General features: G+C 40.4%; 1 protein-coding gene and 1 long non-coding RNA gene across 2 annotated transcripts; one reads left to right on the top strand and one right to left on the bottom strand.

Annotated features, from left to right (window-relative positions):
- Window positions 1–269: 269 nt before the first annotated feature.
- On the top strand, window positions 270–14,769 carry LOC116795407. Its single transcript, XR_004360045.1, has 4 exons — window positions 270–303; window positions 3,342–3,430; window positions 6,014–6,203; window positions 14,480–14,769. It is a non-coding gene; the product is annotated as an uncharacterized LOC116795407 (long non-coding RNA).
- ZFAND1 (zinc finger AN1-type containing 1) lies at window positions 5,077–15,215 on the bottom strand. Its single transcript, XM_032705101.1, has 8 exons — window positions 15,111–15,215; window positions 14,019–14,061; window positions 12,335–12,374; window positions 11,891–12,018; window positions 11,714–11,805; window positions 10,791–10,915; window positions 5,717–5,872; window positions 5,077–5,574 (listed from the first exon to the last, which is right to left on the bottom strand). The coding sequence occupies exons 1-8, from the start codon at window positions 15,163–15,165 to the stop codon at window positions 5,404–5,406; spliced, it is 810 nt and encodes a 269-aa protein (XP_032560992.1). The 5' UTR covers window positions 15,166–15,215; the 3' UTR covers window positions 5,077–5,403.
- Between the last annotated feature and the right edge of the window lie 885 nt (window positions 15,216–16,100).

Below are 16,100 nucleotides of genomic sequence, written 5' to 3'. Positions count from 1 at the left end.
AGGGTGTTGAAATTAGCCTTTGATGTCGACTTCTTGTTAATAATTGGACGCGGCGGCGTGGAGGTAACCGTAAATGCTCTCCCATGGAGCACGCGATTGGAGTTTATCATAGAATCACAGAGTCGTTTGGGTTGGAAGGGGCTCTAAAGATCATGAACAACCCCCCTGCCGCGGGCAGGAACATATTCCACTAGACCAGGTTGCTCAAAGCCCCATCCATCCTGGCCTTGGACACTTCCAGGGGTGGGACATCCACAACTTCTCTGGACAAACTGTTCCAGTGCCTCACCATCCTCACGGAGGGTGAGTTCACAGGGTTCAAAGATTTTTGAAAATAATTTACAGTTCAACTGGTGCATTTCTAAGATTAATTAAAATCATATAGAGGAAAAAAGCTTTCCAAGCCTGAAGCTTTCCTTTCCAAGCCTGACTGATACCACTTTCTTTTTTTTTTACTTGTGGTGTTTTGACCCTATTGTCTGTAATCAAAGCAAAACACTGAGGAGTTGTCTTGTCTTCACAAATTGCAAGTGATGTAACTTACTGTCATATGTAAACCAATGGTCTGCTGTAAACAGGACAAGGGTTGTAGTTTGCTTTATGCTTAAAATAATCGTAAAATATCTACATTGCCAAAAGACACAGTCTTACCCCATGTCCCTAATGGCAATCCAACCCACAGCCAGGTGCTTTCCACATCAGTGAAGATACAGTATCCACTGCCGGCAATGCTCTTGTGTCGGACAAGTCACTGTGCCATTTCACTTTTCCTCCTTCTCTTCTCATAAACAGGAATAGTGATATAAGCCTGCTTTTTAAAGGATGTGTAGTCACTGAAGAACTACGGAGATGATAAATTGTGTTTTTACTAATTATTTTGGAGGTCATTCTTTATGAGGTTGTATTAATAGCACACAGCCAGTTGAAAGAGGCACTTTGTTTCAGAGTTGGGTTTTATTGAGGGAAGCTGCCAAACATGCCTCAGTACGACCTATATAGGACTGCACAAGTATTATGGAAAATGGCTTCTTTGACATTGTTAATAGTATACTTAACATTACAGCAAGGGTTTTACAGGAGATTTCAAATTCTGCATTGATCCTAAAATCAGAAGTAAACAGGAATGCCTAATAAGTGAAAGAATTTCCCTAATCCAAACCACAGTTACCATTCCAGCCGAAACAAAATTTTGTATTTCATGTAAGAGGCTACTATGAGGAGAACTGAGCTGCAAGGAGATGTATTTTCAATTGACACCTGATAAACAAGATGAACAGAGGTGATCTATTGATAAAAAGTCTTCAGACTGATCACACTCCAGAGCACATACTTTTCTAAAGCAGACACAGAAATGGAAAACGCTAAAAATAAAAGAGAGATTACTTCCTGCTTTCTTAGTGTGATATATTGTTTCTCGTTTACTACAGCATTGCCCAGCTGATCTAATGGCTCTCATATCCAAGCAGAATTGAGCTCTTAGTATTAAATACAACCAAACTGTTGTTTCCGAACTATGTTCTGTATATTACAAATTTATGCCAGGCAACTTTGTAGCAGTGTTTGAACTGGAACAAGGCTGGGAGCTGCTACCAGAAGCAAGTTTGCAAAGCCTTGACCTTGTGCATTCTCTAAAATTATTATACAGACAGAACAACCAAAAAGCTTGATATTGACCTATTTTAGTAGTTTGGCTGAAATACTGTTTATTATAAAATCATTAAGTATTTCTTTTGACAAATTCCTCTTCTTGTTTAAGCAACTTTGCATACATTTTCTTTGTAACTACTAGAAGTGAGTTTAACATTTTATTTATTAACTTTGAAGTGAAACAATCCAGCACATTCTAAACACAGGCCTGTAAAATTAACAGCAGTTTCAAATGTCTCCTCCAAAGTGTTTTATAATTTTTTTCAAATACAGTTGTTGAACTTTCCCTATGAAAATGTGCTAAGATAATAAACTGTAGAAAAAACCCAAAAAATTATATATGCTAAATAAAGATATGCTAGAGTTTAAACAGGTAAAATGTGAGCAATCCTAGCCTAGGCAAGATACTGAAGCTCTGAGAAAGTTTCTGCTTTTGTTCCTAGTATAATTGTTTAGGGTAGAGTTTTCACCTCTCCTCAATTATTTACCTGTCAGACTAGCTTAATTTGGTTTTGCTTCTCAGTTTCTGAAAACTAAGTGGAATTAGCTTCTATGTACAATCCCAGACACATTCCTGGAATAAGATGAATGTCAAAACTTTTTGGAGTCTTATCAACTGTGACTTGCCCTGTTAGTATTGTCATTACAGGCTGCTAGCTCTTAGCAATTACTGGCGATTGATGAAAGCAACCATCCTGGTAAAACCTTTGAGGTCTCCCCAAAGATTTATTTGCTGTATCCCAAGTCTATCTTCCCTTTATCCAAAACAAATGTTATTTCAATTATTTTGCCTTCAACTGCTAAGGCAGAAAAATCAGGGGCAGGAGAAAGGGTGTAAGCAGAGAATGAAGATTTTTCTGCTGGAAAAAAAAATGGCCCTGTTGTGTAGCAGCATTTTCTACTTGCTTGTGTAACAACAGTGGGGGGAGCAAGTGCTGTTTAGGGCTCTTCCCAAATCACTAGTCCCACAATGATGGTTGGCCTCTTATTGCATTTTCCATACCACAGCAGCCTAAGATGCAAAGAAAGATGAATGGAAAATTGCAGAGGAAAGGGAGGAAAAGAAATAACAAGAGAGAAGGGAACTGTTCCTCTTGTACTGGAAAGGATGATAACAGCAGGAGAGACAGGCCAGAGAAATGCTCCTATAATTTCTGCTGCCGGGAAACAAACATTTAAGAAATATCCAGCCACTGAAAACCTTTCCTTGATGGAAACCAGAAACATCTTCCTTTTTGTGACATTCATACCACATCCAGTAAAATAATTTATCAATTCCCAAGTCATGTTAAAACTACAGTAAAGAGTACCATAAAGCAAAATGAGAAACAACTAACAGTGACATGCTTACTGAGATCTTTTTGGGTTTTTATGCAAGTCAAATCCATGCATAATAATCCTACAGATATTCCTAAATTGTTACAAAGGAACTATTACTTGGTGGTAATGAAAACCACAACACTTTACAGCCAATTGAATGTTCAAAGACCACATTACTGTTCTACCAATGGGGAGAGTAGCTTTGAAAAAGATGCCAGGGAGACTCCCCTTACATTGGGATTTTTTTTTTATTGCAGCTGTGCCTAGAATGGGTATGTCATACATGTCTGTTTGTCCTCAAACTGGTATAAATGAACCACAATCCAACATGGACATTGTTGGATTTTTGGACATTGTTGGACATTTCCCTTTAGGCAAACACATACTGGAGGAAAACCTGGACTCTTTTTCTCAGTCAGTGAATGTGGTAACTGAATGAGCCCAACAACCAAATCCAGATTTGGTGAATGCCCAAGTGACTGTGGTGAATTGTCCTTCTCCACTTGCATGTCTGCGTCGTACATCTCTCCGCCTCATGTGAGCCCTCTGAACTGAAACTCCATTTCTCACAGGACTACCAATATTCCTTAACCTTATGTCCTCTGCCCTCTTCATAGAATTTTTCCCCACTTCTGTGTACGTCCTGCAGTGGCAGGACAATGTCCTTGGGATGCATCATATTGACATTTTTGAACAATGTAGACATTCATCTCCCTGTGGCCCAGTTACACCTCCAGGTGTCACTGAGTACATTCAGTCATGGTGCACGTAGAATCTGGAACATCCTTACAAACATGAGAATAGCACACGAAGATAGTCGCCTGAAAGAAAGTGCCCCATTGTCTGAAAAAGAAAGGTAGCTCTTCCCTTTTCAAACCTATTTAAAAGTGAGTCACACTGATCTAGCAGTGAGTCAGGCTGTGAAGACAGAGATTTCTCCCCCTTGGTCTGAATACTGTGCTCTAATCACAAGCCACTAGGTCATTTCAGTAGCAATGGATCACACCTTCCATGCTGCAGCTGAAAATCTTGCTAAGCCTCTTTAGTATCCAATGAATAGGTTTGCTTCAGTAGTTCTTCCACTCTGCACAGCCCCACAGAGCAGCAGAAATACACTACAGCTTTGCAAATAAAGCTTAGGCTTGTGCTTTCCACTGCTCTGTTCACATCTGTTCATCCACTGTCATTTTCTTGGAGAATAGTGACAGAATAGTTGTAAACAGGTGAAAGCAAATTGGAAGGATTAGTCTTGAAAGGGTTCTAGTCCTCTAGCTTAAACAGAGATAGGTTCAAGGCCACTGGAGGACAAGTTTATGTTGTAACAGGTCTGTTCAGAAAGATAAAGCAAGGCTCCTTGGTTATATATCAGGAAGATGTATATACAGTTAGAAGAGCGCTGGCCCGACTATTTGTGTGCCACATTATGTGGTTTTGTGTTTCAGCAATTCAAAACAGCTGTGACTGTGATAAAAATGATCTCATGGTTCTTACTTCCTATGTTCACTTTGAATTTTCAATCCAGCTTTGAAAGAGATCCAAAATCTGGAGTACATCAACTACTGATATTATGAACTACCTTCTTAGTGACCAACAAACAGGACACCAACAACTGAGAAAGTCATTGTATAGGTCATTCTTATTCACCCAGAGGTGTAATTTCTTTATGTACAATCACTGTAAATAACCACTTTAAAACTTAGTAAATCACCTTGCTGACTGGTGAAGAGGATTTACCTACAGCTGGAAGTGCCCAGATATTCCAAAGTGTTAAATGCTACCCTTTTAGTTAAATTATATTTCTTCCTCTCTGACCATATTTATTGCTCTTTTACACAGGAATTAGAAAAGGATAATTTCAAGTTCTCTTTTTATCCCCCACCTAATCATACAATGAGATTTGCAAACACAAGGAAGACATCTGTGTGGATTTACTCTTGCTTCAGAACGCTTTCCTTCTAAACGTCTTTAAGCTATTAAGAGAAGAAAGTGTGGACCTGGGATATGGACAGTGCTGGTTTCCAAACTCAATGAAATCTGTTCTCGTAGACAGAAAAGATGCTGCAATAGTGTAATGTGTTTCTTTCCTTCAAAGAACTGGTACACTGCAAGTTTACATTTCCATTATTTATTAATACATACTGTCCCCACCATTTATAAAAAATAAATATAAAAATTAAGAAAACATTCTTGATATTTTACAGCTCAATAGAGGAAGAAGTTATTCTAGAATGTAAATATCTGTAATATTCGTTATTATAATAACTAGTTTTCCTTTCAGGACTTTGTTCTTCTGTCAGTCAAGCAACTTAGAAATTGATGGGAACTGTGTCTTTAAAACTGAGGAGAGATTCTGGCATACCAGTGATTTTAAAAGAAAACTGGACCTGCTCAAATACCATGCTTCTGAAAAATCTTATTTTTTTTGGTGATAATTTACTAACTAAAGTATGACTCTGTATCTTCTATAAATAGAACATCATTATCAAGATATTCCAGAATTATATTTCCTCCATTGTACAGTGGATAGTCTTTATCAGATAGCCATGTTTCCAGTGTATGTTCAAATGGCAAGGCTTCTCCAGAGACAGTATGGCATAATCTCAATTTCTGTAAGACAAATAGCACAGAAATTAACATCAAGATCTGCCTATCCAAGATGAAAGACGTGGGGTGGAGGAGGGACAAAAGGCTAAAGAAAACTAAAATCAAAATGCAATAACCTGGAAAATGTTAGTTATTACTGATTTACCTGGGATGTTGATTTGTTGTTGTCATTTTTAAGGCTTGCTAAGGAAGCTGCAAAATCTACTACTTTGCCAACACTCCACTTACTGCAAAAGAACATAGGTTTGCTTTTCTCTTTGTTCCCCTTTGGTAAAAATACTTGAAAGTAAATTCTTTCTGCCTAGAAAAACATGAAAAATAAAACAAAATTATTCGCAGAAGAAACAACGTAATTCCAGTCATACACATCTAATAGTTTTTCAGTAAAAACCTTAAACTTCAGCCCCAAAATTACCAACTGAAACTTGTTCTATTCCATCAGGACCATTTTACTGCAGAATATAAATGACTGAGAGACTGAGATCATCAAATCCAATCCTCTCCCGCTGCAGGCACATAGATGATGGACTGCAAGTCTAAATGGTGAAGAGAACATCTTTTGCCGTGAGTCCCACAGCTACACTGTTATATACAGACAGACAGGAAAAGGTGTCTGCCCTGGGGAGAAAAAGGTGAGCTTAAATCAGCAGTACTGGCTTTTGGCAGCAGTACAGTGTCTCAAATTGGAATGCAAATTCCCTGAACAAGAATCCGGTCATAGTCAGCTAATCCTTTACCTGGTTTTCCTCCTTTTATGTACTAAACACTCTTCCTCCTAGACTGAAATATTTGTATAAGAAATTTCAAGAGTAACCTATGAGAGAGAGATTTTGAACAGGACTGGGACAGTCTCTTCTTCAGGTTTATTTCAAGAGAAGACATAGAGCAAGCACGACTGCTACATTCATCAGGTAGGACTGCCCTTGCTGAAGCCAAGCCAGACACTATCAAACAAGACAGAAGGCTCTTTTTAAAGGTTTTATTTATGCCTTCCCTAGAAACATATGGAACTACCTCAGCTATGTTCATAAAGCTGAGTCTGAATTTCAACCTGTGCATTTTCCTCAAAATTTGAGTGTGCTTGAGAAAATCTTCAACATCCATTAATATTACAAAGAGGCAAAGGAAGCAGGACCTGAATCTTGCTCAAATGTAAATGACCAGAACTTGTAGAACAGCCAACACAACAGCCCTCCTATTATGGACACATGCTGACATCAATCAACTGCTACCTGTGCCTCAGCACATTCCTAGTTCGTCCTCCAGTTCTAAGGATGATAAAATAGTTTCCCACAGTTCACAGGAACTTAATTCCCAAAGCAGTTCATTCTACTGTTGCATCCCTGTAACTACAGGATATGCCTCCTGGAATTTCTCTGTCATATTCAAGAAAATACTGATTAATCAGGGACACAATGACTAACAGTTTTGCAGCATGGCCCTCCTGTTTTGAGCTGGTCAGTCTCCAGAGAGATAACGCTCATCAGGTCCGACATCAAAAGAAGCAATCACTGGCAAAAAGCTTATCTAAACAAAGAGGCTTGGAAATGATATTTCTAAGATAGGAGGATTTTCCTGAACATAGAATAAGAAAGGTCAGGAAGGATGCTCTGGTGTCACATGGTCCAAAATCATGCTTAAATCAGGGGGAAATTTAAAGCTGGACCTGACTAAAAAGGTTGGTAAGAGGTTGCTCCAAGTCAGATTCAATCAAGTTGTGAACATCCCAAAGATGTAGATTCCACAAATTTTCAGAACAGCTTGTTCTAAAGTCTGACCATCCTCACTGTGTGGTTTTTCTTCCTAATTCCTTAATTGGAATTTCACACACATTGCAGTTCTGTGCCCATTGCTCCTGTCCTTTTGCTGTGCACCTCTAAGAAAAATGTGTCAGTCCTCTCTACATAGTGATGAGAGAACTAATATGCCTAACAGGCATTCCAGAAACCTCATATTTAAAAAATCTGTCATCAAAATAGAACAATCTGAGCAGAAAAAGGCTAAAAGGAGTCTAGGAAGCAATGTAAATAGACAGGTGCTAAAGGTTAACATGCTTAATTTATCAGTGTTAGAATTATTGGTATTCTAGATGATTAAACAATTAATATCCAAATGAAAAAATTGCTGGTAAGAGAAATTATCATACAGTAATTTGTGGTACACTATTTAGTTTACTGGATTTAGAATTAAGAAGCAACTTTAAATTTTTTCTTATATAAATTGAGAGTGGTTTTTAAAATTATGTTTCACAATATTTGAAATTACTCGGTTTCCCTCTAGCCCATATTTATTACAGTGGTACTACTTGTGAAGAATGCTACCAGCAGGTCTTTGTATTATGACATCTTCCTAAACAGAGTTATGTGGTTTCTAAACAAGTATAAAGAAAGAAATTCATAAGAAGACTCAGCAATCAAATAGCTGTTGTTGCCTTTTTTTTTTTTTTGATAATTAAATTCCAGTGTATCTGGAATTCCAGAGTATCTGGAAGTGTTTAAGGCTGCATTGGATGGGGCCCTGGATGGTGACATGGTGGAAGGTGTCCCTGCCCATGGCAGTGGGCTGGAGCTAGATGATCTTTAAAGTCCCTTCCAACCCAAAGCATTCTATGATTCTCTGATGTTATGACATATACTCTACTAGGATAAACCCTAATAATACCATCATATAGAATGTTTTCAGTATTCTAAAAACCAGTATAAGAGGCTTAAACTTGGTGTGCTCCAACATAGCAATGTGGTGAAAAAGCAATTTAAATACAGTTGTTTTAAGAGGATGCATAAGTACAGATCTAAAGTGAAACCCTTGATGAAAGAACCAAGGTTTTTCTAAACCCAACATAATCTTTGCAAGTGAAAATACTTGAACACCAGGTGTGACTGACCTTGATAGTGAAAAGCAATAAGGAAATCTGTGAAAAACTACAAGAATCAAAGAAAGTAAAGGCTTCATGGTTTGCCTACCGAAAAACTACAGTTGCTAGTGAAGGAAGGAGAAAAGGAGGAAAAACTACGCACATCTCTACCTAGTACTCCTTCCATAAATGGAAACCCCTTTAAAACAAAGATATCCCGACTTATCTCTCCTATTAGAGATAAGTATTAGAGAGCAGTATCAGGAAAACTAGACAAAGGGATCAGACTGGTGGAGGTACAAGTGGCCCTACTCTCTGCCACTTGAGGACTGAGTCCCATCCTTTAGGCCATAGTAAACAATAAATTAAAGACTGATTTCTTCATGGATAGCAGAGCACAACTATTCATTATTAAAGCAGAATCCTGTCCTGGAGCTATCCCACTGAAACATCAGAAAATATTAGTAACTTGAATAAATGGAGCTTTTTATTCAATTGCTAAGGTAAAATTAGAACTTCCTTTTGTCTCCCTCTGTCCCCCAAAAATAGCAAATGCAACCAGGAAACCTAAATAAGTTTGGTATGGATATTCTGTGGGCTGGATTCAGAGCAACACCAACTGGGCTACTGAAACAACTGATGAAGAAACAATGCTAGGGCCCCAGATGGGAGGTCACCTTTTTGGGGGACCAAATGGATTGTGGGCAGTAAACAAGTCCTCTGGTCCACTTGGCAAATTGATTATGTTGGACTTCCCCCTGAACATCCAAGGGTGGTGTTATATCCTTAGTGGAGTTAAAATAATGAAGTTTTTCTTGCTGGAAAGCTGATGGTTTTACCACTCTGGCAGGATTTGATCTATGGTTTGCTGACACTCCCATGCCCTCTGTGCAGTCTAATAATGGCATTCATGAAAAAAAAATAAATTTAAAAAACAGGAATGGTGCGAATACCATGGAGTTGTCTGGGTCCAGTTCCACCTGTCATACAGACCTCAAAATAACGGTGCAGTTGAGAAGTGGAAAGGTATACTAGAATGAGCTCAAGGATAGAGTTTACATAGAAGAAAATGCAGTAAAGTCCTACTTAAATCTGTTTGATGCTTAAGTAAGCAGACACCCACCAGATGCCTGGTAGAACAAGCTCATTTTCTTGCTCTTTAACCCTGTCATCCCATTGTTTTTCTCAGGGTGACAATGTTCTTATTAACTACCCTATGATGGTTAAAATATCTGTCACTTTACTAACTCCTTGAGTAAACAGCACATGGAAAACTTTCTAAATGCAGACTCCCTTTAACTTTCACTGAGGTTTGGATAGTTCTCAAGAATGAGAAATTTCTTAATGTTTTAGGTAATGAACGATACTTGGTCAGATTCTTTAGCCTGAACAAACCTGGAGTGTGCCCAAGGAATCATGACTTCACCTTTGTAGAACCCTCAGCTGTAAAAAGATAACACAATACCCACTGTACTTTACTGACCTTATTTGTTCCTTCTTCCTCTCTCTTTCAAGAACGGGATGATAATCGTGTCATTCAGTTTATGAAGTTCATTTCTCAAATGGGTTTTTTACACATACAAATTGTATTGTTTACAACACCCTGAATCTTCAGATGCTAATTCTGGATGGGTAGCTGAACCTGGTCCTGAAACACCTTGGTACCAACCTAAGTTAAAGTACTCACTCCCCAGCCCTCCAAATTATCAAACTCAAACTTCTAAGGCACATTCTTATGATAAGAACGCATGGTGCACTGCAAATGCCCCAACATATAAATTCAGTCTGGGTGGGAAAACCAAGCAATTACATGTTTCCAGTCTAGATGATCACTCAAATATTAAAATAACAAGCCAAGTATTTGACCCAGTGACCCAATCTGCAGAGGGTCCAGGTGATTAGGAACCATAAGCAGCTAAGATGTGCTATACAATTCTGTGCTATGCCACCTACAAAATTGTGTTACAGTGATCCTAAAAATCATGTTCTACTCTAATAACAAAATTCTGATGATCATCAAATTCTGCTAAAATAATAAAGTTTTAATGCAACTTAGTGCTGTCATCATTCTGCCAAGGAAAAGAACCTGTCTGTCCCCACAGTGTTGGGTGACAGCCACGTAGCAGGACAATACATTTCTACTATAAAATAAAAAAATTTGACCCAAACTCCACACAGACATCTTATAACACACATGAGACTAGTGAGATTGCTTTTGGGGACCAGGCTGAAATATATATATGTGATTGTAGGATTTAAAAATTAAATCCAGAACCGAACTGAGGGAACTAGGTGAAGATCAATAAATTTAGAAAATTTTCCATTTCCTTTGAGAATTCAGTTATTGAAAACAAACATCACTGACCTGAGGCAAGGACTTGTCCCCACATGCATGCATTTTCAGTTTCATTAATGCCACTTTTGCTGCAGTCTCACTGTTTTTTGCTCCTCTGCGTTTTTTGCTTTTTGCTTCCTCACTTTTTTTAGAATCTGAGAACAATATTATTCCTGTTAGTGCGATGATTCAGACTGTTTCCTGAACATATCTTAGAATTAGCCTATTGGGCCTCATTGTATCTCCAAGGTTCCCATCCCTTTCATGTCCCTTCATGTCCTCCCAAGGTCATCTACCAGATACTTCTATTCAAGAATATTTGGAATTGTTACAGTTCTAGCAGAACTCCTTTACACTGAAAAGTAGATGAACATTATCATGACAGGCTGCAAAAGCCAAATAGATATAAATTAAAAAATTTCAACAACTGTGGCCAGCACAGCATTCATATGACAACAGTTTCAGGTCCTCCTTTCTACAAAATCTCACTGTCCAGTTGGGCAGTTTTGTTAATTCTCTTTCCCATCCTAGAACTTGTTTAAAATCTGCAAAATATAACATTATAGAGTGACTTTTTTTTTTTTGCCATTTTGGTTGTGTAGGTATAATCCTAACAGACTGGCATGCACACCCAACGCAATTGCATTATTTGCACATGAATCAACATGTAAATAATAATGACTAGGTACAGTTCATTACATTATAGTATTTATAGAATAAGATAATACTTCTGAAAGAAACTTGAGCCCTATTTAATCTTTAAAAGTTCTCTTCATACTGTTGCCTTGTCTCACCATAGATGAACAGTATTACATGTCACATGAGTTTAGGGCTATTTAACCAAGGAACCCCTATCTTTTTTTATTTGGTTGAACCTGACCCCTTCAAAGGAGGTCAGAAGTTCAAATAGTCTTCTGAAGAAAATTGCAGAATGCATATCCTGCTGTACTTGCCTATAATATGTTTAACTAGCTGCTGGGTAGCAGCCATTCGAGGTTTTGGCGTGTCCAGCTTCTCACATTCATGGTCTGATTGATGGCGATGTCTGTAAACAACAGCATAAAACTTTTAATACCTTTTCCGTACACTAATGAACGAGTATTCATGTTTAAACACCCCGTTCCACTCACCTTAGACAAAAATGTTTTCCACAGTAGGGACATAAAACTGGCAAAAGCTCCTTTCCATTGCAGTCCTTGTATGAGCACGGATAAGACCTGTGCTGATCAGGTTTCACAGAATTGTTTCTTATATTCACCTAGGCATTAGTACAAAATATTTTGTGTAAACAAACAGATACTACAGATACAAGTCACCACACACCTTTCCCAAAGAACTGCCCTAGCTCTCCATTCTATTTTCCTACTTTTGTCCTGGTTATGTTTAGCTCAGAGTTAGAAATAGAACCATCATTCTATTCAAACTCAATTTACTTCTGAGAGGCTGAAAAAGAGTAGATTCATTTTTTTTAAGCTTTTCACATTCACAGTTAAATAATGCATACTTATGTATATATTCATCTAGCCTGAAAACACACAGCTAATTTTAAGGCAGGTCATATATTATTAGATTACCTCAGAACATCCATGAGCATCTCGGCTCCTGTGCTGAAGGCTTTGTGGAAAAAGAAGAGACATTTCAGGAAAAGAAAACCATTTGTGAAAACATTCAACTATTTAAAGAGTGATCTGACTACTTTTATCTTGGCAACACTTTAATTAGATAATGAATCTTCTACAAAGTTTGTCCTAACCTATGCATTTCACGTCTTGGATGACTGACTAATCATACTCTTCCTCAGTTTGTAAAACATTTAGCTCTTGGAACTTTTGCCTCAAGAAAACAAACCACTTCAAGAGAATAAAGACATTAGTATGCTTAAGAATTCAGTTCAAAGCAACTCGAGTTTGTCCATTTCAATGGATTTTCAATCACCATCCACAACAGCAGAAATCCCTTGAGGGCTTACAATGTTTTAGAAGTTAAATCTGCCCTCAGCCTACCTGAGTTTAACTCAGTTGCCCTCTGCCTATCTGAAGTGTGTAAATCAAAGTGCAGGCCCCAATTTCAACCTTGGAAGAAACTTCAAATTTTTTTCTGGAACTAAAAATACCCAGCTACCTTCTTTTATGACAAGGCTACTCATTGATTTGACCTTGGGAAGCCCATAGATGTGGTGTTTTGCATTTCAGCAAAGCTTTTGACACTGTCTCTCACAGTGTCTTTCTGAACAAAACATCCTGTACACAGTTAGGCAAGTCCATAATACAATGGGTGGCTGATGGTTTGGGTTCAAAGCGTTATAATAAATGCAATTGCATCAGGCTGGTGGCCAGTCACCACCACAGTTCCCCAGAGCTCAATTTTAGGGCCAGTGCTCTTTAATATTTTAAAAATGATCTGGACACATGTTAAGTTTGCCAACAATACTAAACTAGGAGTAGCTGTGGAGCCCTGGAGGGTGAAGTCTTATAGACAGATTCTGGATAAACTAGAGTGCTGGGCAGTCACCAACTGTATGAAATTTAACAAGAGCAAGTTCAGGATTCTTCACCTGGGATGAGGTAATCCTGGTTATACATACAAACTGGGGGATGAGAGGCTGGAAAGCAGCCCTGCAGAAAGAGATCTCTGGGTTTGGGTCGATGGTAAGTTGAATATGAACCAACAATGTGCCCTGGCAGCCAAAAGGGCCAACCATGTTTGGGGAACACCAAGCACAGCATTGCTAGATGGCTGAGGGAGGCGACTATCCCAACTGTACAGTGCACTTGTGTGGCCTCACACAAGTACCGTGGGCACTTCTGGGTGCCACAATATAGGAAGGATGTCAGGCTATTAGAGTGTGTTTAGAGAGTGACCAAGAAGGTGAAAGGCCTCAAGGGCCAACTTAGGAGGAGAACTGAGGTCACTTGGTTTGTTCACCTTGGAAAAGACCAGACTGAGAGTGACCTCATCGCAGCCTACAGATTCCTCAAGAAGGGCAGCAGAAGGTGCTGAGCTCCTCTGTTGACCAGTACCGACATGGAAAGAAGCTGCATCATGGGAAGTTCAGGTTAAACATTAGGAAAAGGTTTTTCACCGAGAGGGTGGTTGGGCACTGGAACAGGCACCCCAGGGAAGTAGTGACAGCACCAAACCTGTCGGAGTTCAAGGAGTGTCTGAATGACACCGGTTTAGTTTTAGTCCTGTGTGGAGCAGGGAGTTAGACTTGTTGATTCTTATAGGTTCCTTACAATTTGAGGTACTCGAACTTACCAAAAGACACCTGAACAGCCATCACATATAAAGGGGAGAAAATCTGAAACAAAGAGATTTGTTTTCAGTTAGACAACACGGTTTTTGTTTTGCTAGTAGTTTCTAGCTTAATTTTCACATGATTAACTTTTGCTTACCTATATCATAGGGTAGGTATCTTTACAAGGATATTTAGCAAGTGGATCTACAGTTTACTTAAGTGTCTTTTGTGACAGTTACACTGTTAACTCCCATAATCAGTAGGACAGAAAAACATATGAGTAGGTAAATTATACTTACATACATTCTAGAAGGTGAAATTAGGTTTTAAATTAAAGTTTTTTAAAATATCAAACTATGACACTGGAACATCTGGCTAGCCACCAAACTTTCCAGTTAGTTATTCCAAAAATGTAATTTATTGTGAGACCACTTAGAATACTACTTTCTGACATAGGACAATTAACATTTTTATTTTACAGGTTGCCAACTGGTGGAGATGGCTCTTTGGAAGGGATAGGATCTTCTCCATTTGACAAGGCATGACGATTCTGCCCCTTCTTCTCTAGCCTTCATATTATATCATACATACCATCCTTGTAATTTAAATTGCACGTAGGTACAACCCCCCGCCTACTGCATCAGTTCTTAGAGATAAAATCACTTTGTTGTCCGCTGAATTCAACCACATCACCAATGGCAGCAAATGCCCTCTACTCTAGCCCATTACTCCGCGTCTCCATCCTTCAGATCTGATGTTAAGGGACCACCATGCAACTGGATTACAGAGCTCAGGTCACGACGATCTCAGTCACTTCATCCCTAAGACCGAGTGGTCCCATCAGAAAGCTTTCGGTACAGGGGGTTTTGCTGCCTCCTTCTGAGAGATTACATTTTCAGTGACACTTTCCGAGATCACCGAAGGCAAGCACGGAGGAGGACAGGGAAAGCAGGGGATTAACCACCCAGGGATACAGCCGAGACGACAGACCCTGGCACTGGGCCGCGCAGGGCTGCAGCAGCACGGAGGATTCCCCGAGCGGGGAGAAACCACCACACAACCCCCGCACCGCCCCGGCTCACCACCCCCGCCTCCGCCGTGTTGTCCCTTACCGAGCTGGTGGCAGTCAGGCACCCCGCAGTGCTGACCCAGCTCCAGCTCCGCCATGGCCGCGGGACGCAGGAGGCGGGCGGGGAGGTGGAGAAGCGGCGGCGACGGGCGGGGCCGCGCTGGGGAGGGGCCGGCGGGACCCGCCCCGGGGCGGGGGATGTTGAAAGTCTGCCCGCCCGCTCAGAGGGCTGGGCTGGTCTCGCAGACTTGGGAGGTGCTGGAGCGTCGGCAGGAGTGGCTGTTGCCGCCAGGCTCGGCGGAATGTGCGCTGACCAGGCCGTGTCGGCGCTTCAGACTTCAGTGAGCCCAGAGCCTCGGCTGGTGCTCCTCGGGCTGTTACAGGGGAAAACGTGTCTTGTGTCTTTCTTCTGTCGCTGTTTGCGTCGTCGCTCGGAGCAGGGCCTCTTCCCGAGGCGGATGGGAGGCAGCCCGGCATTCCGAGGCGCTTCTTGCATCCTGTGACCTGCGGTGTCCTTTAGCGGCGCACCCGCCACTTTTGTAATAAGCCACATTCCTTCAAAATTCATTGTTATTTTCCCAGCCTTGAGCGGCGTGCACGCCTGTACCTTAGTGCGTTGCTCTCCCAAAACACACCTTCCTGCGGCACGTGTCCAGTTCTGGGCCCCTCAGAAGAAGAGAGACATGGACCTCCTGGAGCCGATCCAGTGGAGAGTTACAAAGGTGATCAAGGGACTTGAGCACGTCTCTTACAAGTAAAGGCTGAGAGAGTTAGGCTGCGGAAGAACTCTGCTGTGCAGGTGACCGAGCACTGGAACAAGTTGCCCAGAGAGAATGTCTCGCTGGAGACATTCAAGAACCGTCTGGACACAATCCTGTGCTCTAAGATGACTCTGCTTGAGCAGGGAGGTTGGACCAGATGACCCACTGTGGTCCCTTCTAAATTTACCATTCCGTGATTCTGTGACACGGGGAAAAAATGGGGGGGAAACACAAACTCAGCAGCCGTCTCCGCAGCGGGGGCACCACCCGCC

Source organism: Chiroxiphia lanceolata, chromosome 1, assembly GCF_009829145.1.
Source record: "Chiroxiphia lanceolata isolate bChiLan1 chromosome 1, bChiLan1.pri, whole genome shotgun sequence".
Taxonomy (NCBI): Eukaryota; Metazoa; Chordata; class Aves; order Passeriformes; family Pipridae; genus Chiroxiphia; species Chiroxiphia lanceolata.
Note: the sequence above shows the minus strand (reverse complement) of the source record. Positions and strands in the feature narration are given on the sequence as shown.